This window comes from Clinocottus analis, unplaced genomic scaffold, assembly GCF_023055335.1.
Source record: "Clinocottus analis isolate CAN_PGR_092001 unplaced genomic scaffold, fCliAna1.0.p SCAF_4, whole genome shotgun sequence".
Classification (NCBI taxonomy): domain Eukaryota; kingdom Metazoa; phylum Chordata; class Actinopteri; order Perciformes; family Cottidae; genus Clinocottus; species Clinocottus analis.
In genome coordinates this window covers 22,984,432-23,004,803 of record NW_027176153.1, presented here as the reverse complement: position 1 = coordinate 23,004,803, position 20,372 = coordinate 22,984,432, and the positions used below count along the sequence as shown (strand labels likewise).

Sequence of the window (20,372 nt, the reverse complement as noted above, 5' to 3'; positions counted from 1 at the left end):
TTGCAAGTCAATTGAACACATTTTCGGTGACTGACACTGATGAATGAATTTTCATAACTTTTTGTCAGATATCCCGCATGAATAAAACAAAAGGCCGGGACGAGTCGTTTAATCTGCGCTTCACTCTGTGCGTGTCGTCTTCTGCCCTTGTCTCAGTCAAACTGGGGGATGAGTCACCGTGACGTACATGAGGCCAAAAGGTCGCCGCCTGGCGACACGACGACCAGACAGAGAGCAAGAGGTTGCGGGCGGCCGGTGAAACCAGACACCCGAGCCCAACACTAACGGAAACACTATCTCTGATGGGCTTTTTTCAGCCCCGGTGATACCAGAATCACAAGACTTGGGATATTTTTAAACAGCTGTAGAGCCAAAACCTCAGGAGGTTTGAAAGAAAGACACTGTAAAACTGCCAAAAGCACACCTTTTAATATCCTTCTGGCGTCTTTACAGGTAGCTGAAAGTGTTTTTGAAAGCTAGACTGTATTAATTTTTCACTGTGGGTGGGGAAACAGAGCGTGACCACGTTCCACCCAGACGTCTCGAGGCGTGAAAGGTCCAGTTGACACCCCTCGAGGACCCCCATCTTTTCAATTATCGCCCCAGCAGGGGCCCCAGCAGGACCCTGCGTCAACAGACCACCTGGAATAGTGGCCGCAGACCGCCGAGCGGTGGAACCTGAAGGCACCATTATTGAATAAATACCCTGAAACCACCACCACCCTATTTACATACGCAGGTATTAAGAAATGCACACACGAAAGGCTGCATACCTGAACACACACACAGGAAACACACCTTGTTAACGGGGCCCACAGTTATCAGCCCACTGTTTCAGCCAGGAATGAAGCTATTCAGCTTTAATGGGGCTGTGTGGTTTGTGGGAAAGGCCAATTTATTGGATTTGAGGTTTAGCTCTTAAAACTACTGGTACTCTTACTGTGAGAAAAAAAAAATAATGTGTAGACTCTTAATTGGCACACCATGGTAGAGCTAGAATGATCAACATACAGCAGGGATGAAATAGAATAGAATAAAAAAAAAGGGAGAATGGAAAAAGAAGATCAAATCCGGTCTCACCTGAACTGTCACATCGAACATAAACACCACGAGAGTGAGTCGTCGCTCTATAAATAGCCGGTGTGTTTCTGGTAGTGTCCTCCGGGAGGGAGGGGACCGAGAGGGGCCGGCTTCGGTTCCCCCAGACGACAGCTGCCAGGCCGAGGCGCTGAGACCGGTGGCAGCTCCGGCTCGGCCCGGGCCTGTTTATTTATAACAGAAAGGGACCCTTTGAAAGAGCTCCTGTGTCACTTACGATGCCTGCTTTTCTTCCCACTGGAGGACTCAGATGGATCAGGCATCTGTGAAGTGCCCTGACGTTAAAAGGGAGGACTCCTGTATTTTTTTTTTTAACCTGGACTCCATTGTCCTGTGTTTTTGTGACTAATGGGGAGGACTACTTTCTGAAAGTGGGTCCACTATATTGAGCGAGAGAGCTGCAGACAGCAGCCGCTAAAAAAGTAAACGTACGAGGTAACGCCTCACCGTCACTGCACATCCACTAAAAGTGATGGTTTTTGCCACTTACGCGAAGATGTATTTGTACATGCAATGACACTACTTTACATTATAAGTATCAGAAAGATCGTCCAGAACTACAGGATATTTTAAATGAATGTGCTCTAAAATACACTTACATTGGAGCCACATTGTAACACAACTAAATCAGAGTGACACTGTGAGGTTGTCACTAAAATTTTAGGAGATGTAAAGTGTGAGAATCACCAAAGTTATTAGGAATCCATCCAACAGTTATTGAGATATGTTTGTCTGGAAAGAAGCGGTGGACAAACACACGCTAAAGCAGCTGAATTATAATGTGTGTCTGAAAATGCAACGTACTAAATCTTTTCTCTTCCTCTTTTTAAACACAGTGACAGCAGCCACCGTGTGACGGCTCTGTGATGAAGCTCTGGTTTCTCTACATTACCGGTTAGATTTAGCTTCCTCTCTTTCTCTCTTTGCTCATTCTCGCCTCAGGACCAACAAATCTGACACCACCTGTTGACTTGGCCACACACACACACACACACACACACACACAATGTCCCAAATAATCACAAGCTAGAGATAGCTCAGTCTGCGTATCATACTCGATTAGTTCATGGTTACACTGTGTGGGAAACGGAAGGATAAGCAGACAAAATCTTTCTAAGTACGCGGCTTATGCGAGCGTTTCTGGAACAAATTGGATCCTTGGAGTACCAACAGAATGAAAAGCTTTCCACTGAGGTGCAGAAATGAACAATTAGCATGTTTTACAATAATAGATTGCTCACGACGAGTTGAGTTTGTGAGAACAGAAGTGTATCCGGGGAGAGAGAATCCCCTCCAGGCGTCCTGTCCGGAGGGAATGATTTCATGTTTGGTAAAAGCCATTTTCCCTCTGGTTCCCAAGGTCATGCTATTTGGGACGGCGATCTTATAATTAACTGGGATTTGGCAGGGTACCATGGGGAAGCTTTAGGAACGCGAAGCAGCTCCAACATGTTGAGCATCTCAAACCCTGAGTCTTGAACAGTCTTTGTTTGGTAACCCAAGACGCACTTTGAGCTTATAACATCACCACAAAACCTGCTGTTAACTGAACAAAACTCTTTGTTGGGCACCACCTGCACATCAAAGTCTGTTTTTTTCCTTCCCTACAACACTTTATTATTCTCAATAATACTCTTTGTTAGCTCTGCCAAGATTTTTTTTTTTAAAAAAGGCCACAGAAGTGATGGACTGTGAGAACAAAAAATATTCTTTCTCAGCTGTTTATGCCATTAATCTAAACATAATCGGGCCGTAGCAGAAAAAAAAAAAGATGGCTGTGCTCCTCTCCAGATGTTCTGCTTCGCAGTGCAAACAAGACGCTGCAGTATGATGTTGACAAAATCATCAAAGAGAGGAAGCAGAGAAGGTTTTCTGAGGTTATCCTCATTTTTTTTTTAAAAATCCCCATCCTCTGCATTTGGAAATTTCCTGACAGCTGTTTTTGCCACCATGCACCATGGGAAAGCCAAAAGTGGGAGTGGACAAGAGAACAGAGAGGTGACCTCACTTGCAGAACAGCACAAAATAGGAGAAGGAAGAAAAGGTCGTCTTTCAACACAGCCCACACGGACAAATAGGAAAAGGATTGTCTTAACTTGGATTAAAAAAAACATACATGTGACCATCATGGGCTCGCTGCCCACATTCAACCATTCCCAATAAATATGAAATATAGTGAAAAATCACTTGTGAAAGATATTTTGATCATAACTATGAACATTCAGGATGATATGAGCCAGATTGCCCAAAAAATGCCTCCTGGAGCGATCAATAAAAAACAATCATGATAAAGCAAAGCACTGGCCTGTTAGGAAGGAGTTTCAGTTTAACAACTTTTGTTCAGCAAAGTCTTGGGAAACAAATGTATATCCGCAAAAAAAACACACTTTTTAAAGATATTTTGATCATAACTATGAACATCCAGCATGATATGAGCCAGAAATGCCTCCTGGAGCGTCAATAAGACACTTTTTTGGAAAGATTAGGACCTAAAGAATCAGAATTTGCAACAAAAAATCACAATAAAACAAAGTCTTGTCCTGTTAGGAAGGAGCTTCAGTCAAAAAACGATGTCGTTCGGTTCAAAAATGGAAAAAATACGTATTTTTATACCGAAATATTGTCTGAATGGGGCATGCTGGGACTTAAAATGGGACCGGGAGGATTTTCGCGCACGGTTTCCAAAAAGTTGAAGGACATTGCTTTTAATTACACTTTGAGACGTGTGTGGCAGCGTCTCAGTCGAGAAGTGTCCGGCTGACTCCAGAGGCCGCATCAAGCGATGCGTGAAGACGTCGACCTCACGATGCCGTTCATGGCGGACACACAGAGGGCTTGAGGAGAGGAAGACGCCGAGCGCCGACAGAGCGGCGTTGTTAATCTGTCTGGTTCGTGGCGGCAGCGGCCCCCGACGGCCTCGCTGCAGCTTTTTAGACCTGTAGCGTGCACCGAGTCCAGCTATGATTTAATGCGGCCAAAAAGGTCAACAAGAATTTAAGGTAAATGGAGTGAGGCAGGCAGGCAGGCAACTTGCACCGGCTGAGCTCCACTTGCATTTCGCCAAGAGATCTCTGAAGAGAACAGAGGTGGAATTCCAGGCAGAGATAAAAATACCTCAGGTGTTATTACACCCACCGATAGAGGCCCTGCAGCCGGAGTGGGTGCAGGACAGGACAGGACAGGGCTGAGGTCCGGTACAGGAGACGTCTGCATCAGCATTTGTGACTTATTACCGTAAAATAAAACAGTGTTTAAAAGACGTCCTCGGGATTGCCACTATAGCACATTTTCCAGGAACGCCTACAGCTATTACAGTAGCAGTCAAAGATGCTTTTGTGCAAGTCTCTCCTCAATGTAAAACTCCACACATGCATTTTCTGTACAGTAGGCCCGTCTGCTGCTGCTGCCGCTGCTGCTGCTGCGGTTGGCAACACCCCCTCCACTCCACGTTTGAGGTTAGGCCTGGACAAGAAGCAATAAACACTGAAGAAAGCCATGTTTCAGAAAACGCTCTGAGTGGTGGCCGGCACAGCCAACTGTTGCTCAGCATGCCGGCAACACCCACGTCTGCACAGCACACACACACACGACCCAAGACTCCTCACATTGGTACGCTCCTGACAGTAAGAGTTAGACATCATGACACACACAGCGCGCTTCAGTTTATACTTCATTTCGCTTTGCTTCATCATCGTCTTCCAGCGGCGAGCGATTCAAGAATTTTTGTTTCCGACGGCGTGCAATTTTTGATGACCAAAAATAGACATGTTTAGAAGCAACACTGGCCACACTCGGGCCAGCAGAGCTGTGACCTGAAGCTTCACCCTAACAAGGGACTTTCCTGCATGTTGTCTTCTATGTTTGGTGAGGGAAGTCATGTATTTCCTCAAAGCCAAGGATCAAGGCGAATATTAACCAACCCCCTTCAAAAAAAAGCCAGTGAGATTTTCTTCTTTAACGATACCCTCCAGCAGATAAATGTGAACATTCCTAAAGCCAATTATTAGGTTCGGCGTGTGAGAGAGGGGGATCAGGTGCCCACTTTGAACGGCATAAAATGCCTCCGTTCTGATTGGCTCTCGCTTTCTCCGTGCACAACCCTCCGTCACCCCCTGACAAAAGGATCAAGGAGCAGGACACTTGCAAAGAAGCGGATTATGTTGTGGAGGCCGGGTCAAGGAGAAGGTTCTGGGGAATTGCAAAGAGGTGAAGCGTGGCTTTCTCCAGGTGTGAAGCGCATGAGTTTTAGTCGGCCAGAAAACCCCTCGCCCCATAAATAGGATTAGTTTACCTGGTCTTCTCCTGTCGGCTCATGTTTCCATACCAGACAGAAGCAGTAGGTCACTTCCTTGACCACAGGAAGCGCTCATGAGAAAACCCACTTGGCTCCAACTTTTAAAGACGTTTTGGCAGCTGTTGTTCTAACAGTTGAACACTTGCACAATAAGTGCCTTATACTGCTGCAATGCCTCCAACTTTAGACACAAATATGGAAATAGAAGCCGGCCAAAAACCTAAGTCAGTCTCAGAGCAGACTTTGGATAAGCAAACTGAGAGTGCAGGATGAAGATATGGTTACGAACAAGGACCAGGGGAAAAGCTGTCGGATGGAAGATAAACCCAAGTCCTGTCATTACTTTTGTCCAAGGTCAACAAGGGGCTCGAACAAGAGTCTCTTGAGAAGTCTCCAACTTATCCTGCATCCATGATATAGTATTGCAGAGCTGACGTTCAGCACAGTGTCTTAACATACACATGCTTTCAAATGTTACACCTTTATCCATATGTTCTAAATCAAACACACACGCTGAAAGATAGATGTGGTACACTGCCATTGTTTTCCTATCTCAACACTACTTATCCTGTTTAACTTAAGATAAAACCCTCATTATGAGTCACGCATAAAACCGATGACATTTTAAGTTATTATTAAATGTATCAGTAAAAAAAACAAAAAAACTACAGTATAGTCACCTCATCTGTGAATCTTCCTGTCTAGACTATTTCCCTGCAGGGGATCATTCATCAGTCCATCACACAGACTGAATAGCAGGCTGTGATTTTTTTTTTTTCCAGCTGTAATGATTCACAGATTGATACGAAATTGAACGATCCCTGCTGAAAACAACCAGATCTGTAAAACGAGTCAACAAATATCAACATTATATCAATGTTATAGCGTCGTATGTGCATATCTTATGTGATAAAAGAGCATTTTAGTACGCCTTAAAGCAGCCTTGATGTCTGGAGAAGGAATTCCCCCAGACAGGACCACGCCTGCCGGATCTTACGCTTTGAGAGCCTGATAAAATCCCAAAAGCTAAATCAAACACTTCCTTTACTCCGCATGTCCTTCCTCGACAAGATAGTCCCAGAAACAAACTGCCTGCATGTCCAGAGCGGAACAAAACCAACAGGCAAAGCCTTCACTGCAATGTAAACAAGACAACAACAGATTGGGTCACCGGGACGGATTGTGAGTTTACAGAACGTCAGCGAATATGATGCATCTCTCAATATTAGTATGCGATAAAACAAAACGGACTCAAATCTCAGTAAAAAGTAAGTATACACGGCATTTCTCTGTGTCATGTCTACGTTGCAACCCATGGTGCCAACTATACATAGGATGATTCCATTAAAAATGGGCTGTAGTTGCAATCAGGCCCGTCATTTATTTTTGCCTTTACATCGAAGCTGCGGGGGAAACAAAACTTTACGAGATAATTCCCTTTAATAACACTCTACATTAAAGTCAACCCAGGGGCCTGACATCTGACAAGCATAAACAAAGTCTGGGAGGATCTTCCTCTCGACAAGTTGACAGACAAATTTCACCTGTGCTCATATTTCAGCAACAGGCCTTAATTTGAAGGTGTACTCACACCTACAAAGACATCTGTTTGCCGGGAGTTTATGCAATAATACAAGAAAGCAGGAGGTCTATCCTGGCCATTCATTGGAAGCAGATGTGAGGGATCCATTTCCGACTATAATAAGAGGTAATTACAGGCCAAGGGGGCCCTGTGCGTTCGTGTGAAAATGCGACGAGCTCCGGTGTCCAATCAGCAGAGCAAAGCAGTCAGGTATATATATATATATAACAAGCTAACTGCAGCCTCCTCTATCGGTGTGATTCATCACTGTGCTAATGGGCAAGCTAGCACAAGCCAGTTCATGACCTTTCAAGGGAGAAAAAGTGCAGAAAGGGATCATTTAAGACTCAGCTTTCACCGGTGAGGTCACATCAGTTAGGTCTTTACAGTAAAACTTTGCCGTCTGAGACAATAAACACAAAATAAACACGATTTACACGGATACAGCTGTTGGAAATCAAATGTATTGTAATTTCGTTGTGTACTTTCAAGTAAATCTCGTGGTATTCATGTCAGCCAACACTCATTCCTCAACATAAGTCCAGGTATTCCCGCCCAGAGGGCTGTACGGGAGCAGGGCGAGCCATGATTGACAACACATGCTGCCGATGCCTTCGAGTACAATACATGTGTGTTGTGTGTTATTGTCGGATCCATTTATTACATTTTAAAGTAGCCAAACACTTTTAAATTGAGCGTAAGCGCTGAAGATTCAGGTTGTGACATTCAAAAGACTTTTTCACATGTTTTTTGTATTTACATGGATTGCCTTTGACCTAAAAAGATAAATAACTTCAGCAGGTCATTTGCAATAGGTATATGCATATGTGTATGTAGAGGAGGCCTCCATTATGGGTTTATGACATGATAAGGACAAGCTCCACCTCCGGGCTGCAGCAATAGTGCAGACAAAGCACCGAGCGCCGATCAGACCCTGATCTCTGCCTGTCTGGTTGGCCCGTTCTAAAAAAGCAAATGGGCATGACAAAAATATCTTTGCTCTCATTCTTCTTCTACTATCGAGCTCAAATCTTGTTTTGCATTATTCCTGCACCAGACACGCCCCAGTGAACCAACAGACAGAGGTGAACCATGCGCCCACAGGCACGACTGATGTCTGGGTCACAGAATCTGACTTCATGTTGTGCCAGATTTGCGTGTGTGCGTGTGTGTGTGTGTGTGTGTGTGTGTGTGCGCCCCATCTACACCCCCTTGTAACCCATGACAGGGTCATAATGGAGCCTCAGCAGGTGGATGGCGGTATAGAGAAGACGGGGCCTCTTCAGGCTGGCACAGCTGAAAGAAGAAGATCCTCTCTGTGCTCACAGTCCACATAAATCACACAGGCTCTCAGCTCAGAGGAAGAAGCATTTAATTACCCCTTTTAAAGCAATAAAAGCCTGACTGGAGGTCATGCCTGGATGAAGAAACGTAAAAAGGTGAGGCCTTCACTGTCTCTGATGATGACGGAAAAACTTTAAGAGGCAACCCAGAACTGTAATTGAGATTATCAAATCAAATGTATGCACCTCGCGTGGTTCAATGAGATCAAGAAAAGATATTTAAAATGAAAATATAATTGTCTGAACTGAGCGCTGATGTAAAAACCTCTCTTGAGTGATGTGGTGTTGTTAAGCCACTGTTGGTGGTCTCCACCTACTCACTGTTAACTGAGAACACTGGCGGACTAATGTTTCCACAGGACTTAAATATTGCGACGTCAGATGAAAAACACTTGCACAGTGAGTTGTTTTTTCACCCAACAGAGCTCACCATCCGTTGGCGTCTCCATCGACGCCATCTCTCATCCAAATGAAGACTTTCAGAGGCATGTGTTCAGGCCTTTAAGATAAGTATTGATGCTGCTCCTCATTCCACTGGATCAACAGATGTTTGGGTGGAGAGAGGAAATTATATACGGCCACTTTAGTCTAAAAACCACAGAAATTCCCATCGCCTTACCAACTGTGCTCCAAGGTCAACCCTCGGCTTTCACCCGGCCTGCCAGGTACTGAGCAGACTGGCATACTGTCAGGCCTCCGGGCACATGATGGATGTTCAGCCTCGCTAGTCAGCGGGGTGGTTGAGGAGTCTCCGTGTTTCTTTGTATTTAGTTGGCAATGCTCAACATGAATAAAGATAGGATCTGAACTCCCTCTCTCGGCTTCTCCTCCTCGATGGTTATCTGGAACGGCTTCAAGAGCATTTCTGATTCAAAATGGCCAGAAGGCTCAGCGGTGATGGTTTCCAGCGGCACACAAGAAGCTGTGATTTTAATCTAGTGAAACAATCAACCTCTCTTATTAATGGCTTTCATTCCTACGTCTTTAAAAACAATAAATGTCTTGTACTCTATATTGCTGTTACACCTTGATAGCCAACAAAGTGGGCGGGGCTTATCAACACAATCAAACAAATCATTGTATATTTAGATTTTTCTGATACAGCCAAATAGGTGCATATGGGATTAGTGGAGCAATAATTTTACCATTCATATTCATTTGTGTGTGTGTGTGTGTGTGTGTGTGTGTGTGTGTGTGTGTGTGTGTGTGTGTGTGTGTGTGTGTATCAAAGACTTTCCATTACAGCACAGTTTGGCTCATGGAACATGCATCTTTAAAAAGTGGTAAACCTGAATGGAAAATACTTCCAACCAAGAAGCTTTTGCTCGGCTAAAACACACGATGAAGAAAATTATAATTTCACATCCTCGCTGAGAGAGAAAATACAAACAAAAAGGGCTTGTACTTTTTGCGTAATTAGGTCCACAGGAATTCATTAATCCTTAGTTCCAGCTAGTTACTCGCCAAATGACTTAAAAAAAGCAACGTGTGTACAGCTTCAGTAGCACACACAGGTTGACAGGCAAGTGAAGTAGACCTCGCTGTGTATGAAAGAAAACAAACTTTTTTATCTTTACCGTAAGTAAACAAAAGACCGGAGACGCAGGGGAGATGTTGAAATAAAACTTGTATATGATATGAATGCAGGAAAATGAGAATGACTACAGATTACGGGGATTTGTAAATATATACATACTTCAGAGAAAGAAGATTTAAGTAGGGAGGAGGGGATGATGGGGGTTGTAAAAACAACAAATACACTGGCTTGTTTCTTTCAGCATATATAGAGCTGCAGATCTGACATGCACACAGGAAAGCCTGAATAAACTTTGCTTAAGGGGCGGTGGGGTCCTCTTGTCCTGCAGATTATTCCAGGTTTCATTTCCCCAACAGGATGGTGACTCAGCAAGAGACAAATGTTCGACCATCACAAGCCACTGCACCAAAACAATGGACGACCGGCAACCTCTTCACCACAAACCCCATTTTGCTTTTCAGCTGGACAGATCGTGGAGCAAATCACTTGTCCAAACTCAAACTAGACTTCCTTTTTTTTTTTTTTACAGCAACTATGATATTTACAAAGTGCAAGGATTCCTGGATTGTTGAAAACGACTGTGAGCAGAAGGACAGAGGGTGAAAACGACATGTTCCTATGGGAACACAAAGTGTGTGGATGTGTGTATAACAAAGAAAAAGAGTTGTTATGTCTCACTGACATGATAACACAGACCAGACTGGTGCAGCGCTCCGCAGACAGCGAGGGAACTGAGCGCACGGCGCCGGGACTCTTCCATCTATTTGAATTTGAACAGTTGCTTCGAAGGCATTTTCAAGACATGTGTGGCGATGTGCGTCTGTAACGGTCACGAGGGCTTTTTTAATGTTTCCCGCTGTGTGAAAAAAGAAAGAAAGGAAGCTTGAATATGCACTTGGTTGCTACGTACGCTGTGGTGTTCAAATAGATATACAGAATCATTCATTCATGCCCACAAAGCTCCACTTGCCGAACTCCCCTTTGTGAGCATTAACAACGGCTCGGGGTGAATCTTTTTCAGGTTACAATAAAGTCTCGGAAAGACGTCAGCCTTTCGGTTTCCACAGGTCGAGGCTTGTCGTACAGTAATAGGAAGTGGAGGCGGGGGGTGCTCGTCTCAGGGAGCGAGACATCAGCAGCACTGATAAGACACCAGAGTGGGATTTTTGTTTTTTTATACTTCACAGGATGTCGGTGTCATACCTGGTTTTGAAAGACAATGGAGAAGAAGAAGAAAAAAGAATGATAGCATTCCTTCAGCAAACTTAAGTACCCTGGAAGAAAAACACACTTAACAGCACACAAAAAAAATGTCTTTGGGTGAAAAGGGCACCAACCCCCATCAGAGGATCTGTATACGCTGGGAGGAACCATACGAGACAATGCAGCAGCTCCCTGGAGGAAAAAGGGATGAAGCCCAAGTGACTTCACATCAATGCCCCCAGCAAAGACAATGGTAGATCCAGGAGGGCACAGACAACCACAGAGTACCTTCAAAGGGAAGGTGCTATACAGTTAACTTAGCATTTCAATGAAACGCTAATAAGTGCTAGCCTGGGAAAAAGAAAAAACCTGGTGAGACAATGTGAAGAGATTTAAGAAGGTTTCAGATGAAGAGTCCGTAACAATCTATTACAGCCTTTTGTTCTTCTTGTGAATTAGATAGATAGATAGATAGATAGATAGATAGATAGATAGATGGATAGATGGATAGATAGATAGATAGATAGATAGATAGATAGATAGATAGATAGATAGATAGATAGAGTGTTTAAAGGAAGCATTAAATCACTAACTTAGCAAAAACAAAGTGAATTCTAATCATTTCCCAAAGTGAACAAACACATTATGTTTTTAAATCCCAATAATCTTTATGTAAGCAGACTGAACATACAGGGAGAAAGAAAGCTGTGCCACTATGATGTGCTGTACCACAAATAGTTTTTGACCATTAGCTCTTGTTTTATTGCGTGTGGTGTGGACGGCGCCGCGTGGCCTCGAGGCGTCCTGTGACCTCACCGTGAACTCTGTTGGGTTTATTGCACCTGTGGCTCCAAAACACAGGAGCAAAGCACGACATATACTTTCAGCAGATTCTATTTCACCTTTTGCAAAGGTATTTTTGACAAGAAAACTGTATTTTGCTTGTCAATCTAGCAAATCACTACCCCAATTAATACGTGGTTGTTGTTTTTTTGCAGCTGACGATGTAGAAACATACGATCCCCACGCATATGCTTCAGAGGAGAACACATAAACGCGCAAAGAGGTGTGATTGGAAAGAGCGGGACTCCAGTTACAACAAGCGGTACTCAGGAGTATGTGCGCTCATGTCAGCACATGCACAGCGTTGCTGCTGTACCAGCTGAGGCGCAGCTGTGTTTGGAGTCGGCTCTTCTGTCCGACACGGTCATAAAAGTGCCAAACTGCTGCAGCTCCTGAGCAATGCAGATTGAGAGGAGACAGTAGTTCATGTGTGTGAGGGTGTGTGAGGGTGTGTCCAAGGTGAAGGCGGAGTAAATATATTGTATTCTTTAGGCCTTGATGCATCTTTGCCTTCTTAATTCCTAATTTGCATCACAGCACGTATCACACCGGTCTCCTGGTGTAAGAGATAAAGATGGTGTTGGAAGTATCCAGAAAGATAATTGTTATATTCTGTATTCATTGGTTGGCGTTGTGCTAATATCCTGGACTCAGGTCTGTATAGGTATTGTTGTTGTCAGGTGTTTGACCCCGTAAGGGAAAATGGATTCGACCGCCATCGCGCTAACAGTTTTTTTAAGTTGTGAGCGACTTGCCGAAAGTCGGTTTAGTTTATACAAAAGTAAGCCTTCTGCAACGGCTGCAACGGCAACGCAAAACATAAAAATGGATGCCACGCTTGACAATTCAATGGAAATGTTAGTTCTATGTCTATTTTATTTCTATGGTCTGCCGTCTAGTTAGTGACCCTCGGCTGCATTCCTTTAGGTTGTGCACAGTCGGGTGTGTTTCATTACCTTAACCGAAGTACAGGCTGCATCTAACCACTTCACTAAAGGGGGGATAAGAACTACAAACTAACTAATAAAAAGAAGTATTTCCAGTGTCCGTATCGAATGAAGCTAATGTAACAGTAGAAGACTATGCTCAGAAAGAACAAAGAAAATTGTCAGACGAACCAAAATGCTGAACAGATGTTGATCTTGCAGCGTGGCAAAGCCATCGTGACACAAAGGCGTTCAGATTGCAAGTCCAACGGCGAGCAACGTGACTTGCGCAACTGCGTACGCAAAGGTGAAAGTGAAAAGTCAATCACGGCTGTGAAACAATCTTGAGGAACCCCCCGCCGCTGAATTGAGAAAAATTCAGGTTCAGAGTCCTCACCTCTCTGACCTCCATACCGGCCCAAAGTCACACCTCACTGCAGAATCAACACATGACAGCCCGCTGGCCTGCACTCCATATGTGCCAATGTGCTGGAGGAGGGGGGGGGGGGGGGGGTTGAGGGCGAGCCACTTCAGTGCAGCGCTGTCCCATCAGCCAAGATGGCCTCTCTCCCCCCGGGGCTATAATTCAACAATGCGATGTTTACTGAACCCAGTCTTCAAGCAATTATGTGAATGGGCCTGGAGGGGGCCGACCTTCCCTCCTGTTTAAACTACGGAGTGTGGAGTTGGTGTTTGCACTGCTGAGCTTCGCAACTCCATAGAGTCCCTCATTGACTCTGTATGGGAATTAAGCACCCGGTCTGAAACAAGACAAAAAGACCGAATAGCTCGTCCGGTCGATTCGTTACCCGGCATAGACTAAACAAGTCACTTCAGTCTGCACCTGCATCACGTTTAGCGGCGAATTGAAGAGGTTGAGTTACACACAGGAGCGAAAAGATAACAATTTACGCCAACGGCACACGCATTGCAGACTTTATAGTCATAGGAATCCAGGCCCCCCCTCCCCCAATCCCTGGTCCAACCCCCGATGAAGTCAAGAGACACTTGTGACACTTGCGTCTATACTGGGAGAGATCTCTGGAGCCCAAATTGTCAGCGGCGGTGTTCACAGTTGATGTCATAGACGAGAAAACCAAGTGAAACTTGTTTTATATGATGAAGTGAGACCAGAGGCAAAGACCATTGGCCTTATAAATCCACTGCCATTTGTAAAACTCTTATATGAGTGAAAACAGATTTGGCAGTTGGTTTTTTTATAGAATATCAAGCTGGAAAAAATACTCGGCTAAGATAATTTCTCACACCAGCACCGCCGGCGGCTTCACAGCAGGACACGGGCTCTCATTTGTGAAGTCGTACCCACGCCGAGTTTTTATTGACTTTGATTGTTTGACTTGATGCGCATGACCCTGACATTCCAGCGAGGAGAAAGGACGGCCCGTAGTAACACCAGAGTGTGCGCCTAATTGAATCAAGAAGTAGTCCGCCTGCTGTAGTTCAAAGTCATAATGCGAGAAACAGATGCTGGTGGTTCCAGATAATTAAATTACGATGGTTTTGTTGACCTAGTAGTCAATCAAGGCTGTGGTAACAGCGTCTAGAGGCCATCTCCCATTACGTCCCAGTGTCAGGACACGACGGATGATGATGATGATGATGGCCCTCAGGGGGGGAAACTGCATAGCTTCTGTGGATCGATGGAATTAAAAGATACAGAACGCGTGTTTGCCTTCGAGAATGCAGGTAATGCACCTTTGGTGTCACGTCAGCTCACGCGGGGATAGATGGTGTCCGTTCACTGGGGAAAAAGGCTCGGCGCTCGATTAGCGCGTCACATCGGGTGTTAAATATACCTTGAAGTCGCTTTCCAAACACCTCATGCACTCCATATCCAGCAGGTGAGAGTCTGCTGGACCACCACGACGATGTCCCATCACTCAAACATATCAAATCAACACGGAGGAGTCACAGATATCTCAACCATGACAGCTCTGTTTATTGGAGGGCATAAATGTGAGAGACCAGACAGGATTTATCGAGGGTGGAGGGGGGTCTATTCTCAGCAGCAAGGCAATAGTCCTCCTCTATATGATTCATACCACAGATATAGCAGAGAAAAACATCTTATTTCAGACTGACATGTTGATAACGGACTCATCGTTAAAGTCATTTATCAAATGAAAAATGCAAAACATTTCCAGGCCTCTCCGAAGTGAGGATGTTCTGCTTTTTCTCTGTTGTATGACATTGTAAATTAAATATATTTGGGTTTTGGGCATCCACCAGATTGCTATGTTTAAAGATAATCAATTGTGAAAATGATAATTAACTGCAGTCTGGTAGTGGAGGCTACTGCATGATAGTGGAAGCTAGATGAATAAAACCTTTGTAACCTTTGAGGGGAATTCCCAATATGGTGCATTCTCCCAAATGTATTAGCTCCTGGATGGAGGAGAATAACACCTGAGATATGATCCCTATTTATTTTATTTAGGTTTTCACATCCCAAAGTCCTTTTATTTGTGAATGAAACCTAAATAAGTCGATAATAAGGACTAATAATATGAAACCATCTCCATATGTCATATTAAACATGCAGTGGAAGCGGTGCAAAGTGTAGCCTGGCTAAGTTTGAGAAGGTTTTTTTTTGGAGGGGGGGGGGACTATGAATAGCTTGTTTCTATGGACAAACTTAGCCCAGCTTTACTCAACCACAGCTTCTAGTTTGTCCCATTACTTTGAAAAGCCCCTTTACTGTACAAGCTGATATGACTGCGTGGTGAGGACCGGAATCTGTCCTCACAGCCCACTTGCGTATGAGCAGACCACAGTCTTCACTGAACAGAAATAGAAACATCAACACATGCCTGAGACCTTTTTCTTGTTGTTGTTGCCTTTTATAGGACATAAACGCACAGATTTCTACCTCTAACATGACCTCTGGGTGGGGGGTGGGGGAGGGGGGAGTCTACAAGTCAATCTGGTGGATGAATGAAACGTACAAATCCAGAGTCGAAAGGTGAAAAGTAAAGAGAAAGAAAGTGTGTGCTGCACTTACAGTAACCAGCTGGCACGCGAGTATCAACGACAGGATAAGTCCACAGATCGAAGTGGTCGGAGTGCCCATTTTTTCTTTTCTTTTCACCAAATGCTGGGGGGGGAAAAAGGAAAAGCCCGTATAGTCCCTCACTCCTCCTGGCCGCTGGAGCGGTGTGTCGCCCGCAGCTTCTGCGCACTCCTCTTGTGTGGGAAGGAACCCGGCTGCTCCTTTGCGCCCCGCGCCCGGTGGGACTTCATCAACAGGTAAAAGCGACCCTTTATCGCGCGAGTTGTTGTTGTTTTTCTTGTTGTGGTGGTTGTTTTCCTCGTGGGTGGGGAGGTGAGGGGGGAAGGGGGGGGGAACGTAAAAATATCGGCGCGGAGAAGCTCCCAAAAAAAAATTGCACTCCGAAACTTAGGACTTGTGGTGTGCGCGGCTGAATGCAGAGTCTTGCAAAGTCCTATGCTTGGAAGGGAGAGAGAGAGGGAGGGAGGGAGGGAGCGAGCGAGCGAGCGAGAGAGAGAGAGAGAGAGAGAGAGAGAGAGAGAGAGAGAGAGAGAGAGAGAGAGAGAGAGAGAGAGAGAGAGAGAGAGCTGCCGGAAAAGTAAGAGGCGGAATGGAATTCGGGGAGTGCTGAAAGAGAAGATAGCTAATCCCAGTGCGCGCGGAGACGCCACCCAGTAGACCCACGCTCGTGCTTCACATGACCGCGCACACACACTCATACACACACACACACACACACACACACACACACACACACTCCTCACGTGTGTCGGCTCCTGAGGAAAATGCTATATGGTGGTATTCATAGCGGCATAACGTCTGCGCGTGCACTAGATGTTGAGTTTGCAAAAGGGAAACGTTGCCATTTAAAAATGGTACTCAAGTTAAAGTATTATTAAGAAAGTGTACTTCATCAAGGCAATACCCACCACACAGCAGAAAGGAGCTCGGTGGTCGTTAACCTTCATTATTGGATTTTTATTATTGATGCAGTAATATATAATATGCATGCAGCAGCTGCAGCTACTTCTATTATATGTGATGTTGGGAGGTTTAATTCATTGTATACATCAATGCTCACCATGTTCAATCCCAATGTGCAAAATAACTCCAAATAAATCTGTCATAATGCAATATTTTGAATTGTTTTGGAGACAGGCATAAAGCAGCATGTCATTGAAACACTTACCCAAAAATACTTAAAGAAGATATTTACATGTGTTTCTTCCATTGGGCAATAGCAGGTTGCTCATACACATGTAGTAGACTTTTCATGCCCTCAAGACATATATTTCTCAAAGTCCTTCCTGAAACGTAGCTCCTATCCGCTCAACATGTTTTCTTGATGATTAAATGGTAAATAAACGTGTCTATGGAAAGCTCACGGTCCTGAAAAGACTGAGTTTCCTTTATTTTGGTAGAAAATAGAAACCGCTGTTGCAGATTTATTAGCCGTACACAGTAAACTTGAGCATTAAGTGTCCTCTACTGGCATTAGAAGGGCATTACACCACAGACTTCTCCATGAGTGGGTACAACCAACTCAAGCATCAAGTCAAAATAGAAACTAAATGAACTGTCCTTTGTTGCTGTCCCGTCAGAGGCATGTCCTAAATATAAGTCCCACTCAGACATAAGTGGTAATGACTGAAGTCGCGAGCCGTGTGGAGTGTATGGACTGAATGCTGGTGTCCATTAATGTCACTGGTGTAAAGAGCACACTGTAACATCTCAGAGGCAGCTGCTGCCAATTAAAAGCTGAACCCTGAATGGAATTGGCGAGGACCTGTCCTCATAAGCGCACCGAAATAAACTAAAAGGGAGATGAACGGGACGGGCTTATCAAGTCTGTTGGTATGTTATGAACGTACCGCTTGTGAGATTGTATTTTTATCATGTAACATGAATACATGTATTTTTGTTTTAAGATATATACAATGACGATGCTTTAAATAACAATTTGTGTCTGATTTGTTTTGTTTTTTTTTCTCCATAAATTTGCAGCTGCTCCTTCTGCCTCATTGAGAAGTTAAGAAAGTATGAAAATGCAGATATGTTTAATTTCAGAGAGAAGTTTCTCCTTCACAGGAAAGTCCATTCTCTATGTGTGTGCAAAGTAAAAAGTGAAGACAATGTGGAAGTGCCTTGAACCTGCTTTTTTTTTCCAAACGTCATCCGGGGTCAACTCCTGGATGAAAAAATAAGTCTGATTGTTTATAAGTTTATGAGAAACTAGTGTTCATTTAGTAAATTTAGTAAACAATCAGAGTATTCTTTAGACTGTGGCGCTCTTGTGATTGACAGGTTCCCACGATGGCGTCCGTGTTTTTATCTTATAACTTTTTCACTTTCACAGTTTGTTTTTAGTTCATGAAAACAATTAAAACATTTGGGTCACTTAAATAATTCACTTTGCAGACATCTGTCGTTCTTAGCTCCACCCTCTCGCGTCCCTTCTGGTTGCAAAAAAAAAAAAAACAAGATGGCGAAGGTCAAAAAAACCAGACGGCCAAAATGTTAAACTATTCAATTAAATTACATCTATTGAGCCCCAAATCACAAATTCCAAATTTGCCTCAGAGGGATTTACAATCTGTACACAAACGACATCCTCTGTACGTCACATCGTCACAGGAAAAACTCTCCCGAAGAAATCCTTAACAAGGAGAAAAAGGGAAGAAATGAGGAAGGCATGTGCAAAAGTCTGACTGCCAAGACACGAGGAGTTAAAAGTCATCCTTAATACTTAATATCTTCATTTTGAGCTTCTTTGTTGACACGACGTTGAAGACTGACGTAAAGAAACGACTCGTTCGTCTCAGATGAATCACAAAGTGAACAGGAGGCCTCAGAGCAAACATTTATTCCTGTGCCTTCGATGATTCTTCCTAAATACACGAGAAGAGATCATTTCTAGTCTCTGACTGCGAATGCATACTGGAAGCATCTCCCTCACCACAGCGGTTTGAGTTCGGGGTCTCCTCCCTCGCCTCCTGCCAGCAGAAAAGCACTGGAAAAGATGTGTCAAACATGTTCAGTCAAAACTGTCTCAACCCATTATTATAGGTCCCAAAACCAATGTACCATTCGAGGAAACGTTAAGGAATACTTCAGCTCCTTCTTGGACTCCAGGCGCAGTCCCCCGTGACTCACAGACACAATCTGTTGGTGTTTTGGAAGTGAGAGTCTAGTAAAGATGCGTTATCTATTGCTCAGATAATCTTAATTAAAAACAAACAACATAATTAATGCAAAAGTCGAACGTCCGTGTCCGATTGGCTTAAGTGATAACACAGCTGATTATCTGTAAATTAGGACGCCGAGTAAAACACAGAAGCAAACAACCAAATACAGATATTAAAGTTGAGTTATGAAACAGCTTGATGTCGCTGCCAACAGACGACGTTATCCATCTGGGACAATCCTTCATATTCATATGTTTAGGAGTGGTGACATCTGATTGACTGCCGTTCACTCACTCTGTATACATTATAAGACTCGGCCGTGAGGTCTGATGGTGAAGAACACTGACCAGATCTCTGAGTTGCATCAGAGTCTCTGCAGCGCACTGCGACTTGTCAACTGGAGCTGCAGCTGCAGGAAACAGCTGTGACAATGAGACGCAGATCAGCCAAAGAATATGAAATGCTTCCGCTCTCGGTGCGGGTCCACGCCCTTGGACTGTGACACATATTTAGATGTATTGGAAGAAGACACGCATAACTCTTTCCCCCTCTTCCTGTCATTGAACTCTTATATGGGTCATTTCTTACGTTGCAGCCACACTCATTTTTACCAAATAACTCAACTAAATCGTTTTTTGGGGTAAATAGAGAAGTGCAGCAACTTGAAATATGCTTCAGCAAAAGATGTTTTAAATCAATGAGCGTAAGTAATGTTGAAACATTTCAAACAAACCACATTTTTACCAATACCAAAAGTTTTAAGCTGTTGAAATCATTTTTAAAAACTTTTGTTTAGAAATGTTAACGTTCTCAAATGTCATGGTGCGGAGACTTTTATTTTGAAGTGCAGTTAACAGGATATTACATCATCAATAGGACCCCCATTTGACCTTTGACCCGAGTGAAAAGGTTTGATCTCTGAAATATTGATGAAAAATATGTACTTTTAACTTACAGGTAGGCTGGTACACTTTTAATGTCATGTAGTACAACCAATATAAAACTAGAAACGTTGAATTTTCATCAAACTCTTGATTATGAGTAAGAAGTTGCTAGCAAGGACAAACGCTAATGCTAATGTCCGAGCAAAAGCAAGTCATTTCACTAAATGAATTGTTATTTGAGTTTTATTTAAGTGTCTTTTTCAAATGTTTAACAGTCTTAAGACAAATATATTGTACACTTTCAAACCATTTTCAACTATTTAAGATGCCACCTTAAATACACAACACAGGGAGCACTTTAATAATGATGCATAAGAAGCATATCTTAAGAAAAAGACAGTTATTCATAGTTTATTTTGTTCAGGATTTTGTTCTCAGATACCTTTGTGTCTTATAATTATCAGAGG

At 43.7% G+C, this 20,372-nt stretch overlaps 1 protein-coding gene across 10 annotated transcripts in view; it reads right to left on the bottom strand.

Annotated features, from left to right (window-relative positions):
- hspg2 (heparan sulfate proteoglycan 2) overlaps nucleotides 1-16,258 on the bottom strand; it is an 86,238-nt gene extending 69,980 nt beyond the window's left edge. For all 10 annotated transcript variants that reach the window (XM_068598401.1, XM_068598404.1, XM_068598405.1 and 7 more), the window contains exon 1: nucleotides 15,849-16,258. In XM_068598401.1, the coding sequence (XP_068454502.1) occupies nucleotides 15,849-15,917 (69 nt within the window). In that variant the 5' untranslated portion in view covers nucleotides 15,918-16,258. The remainder of the gene's footprint in view (nucleotides 1-15,848) is intronic.
- Nucleotides 16,259-20,372: the final 4,114 nt, after the last annotated feature.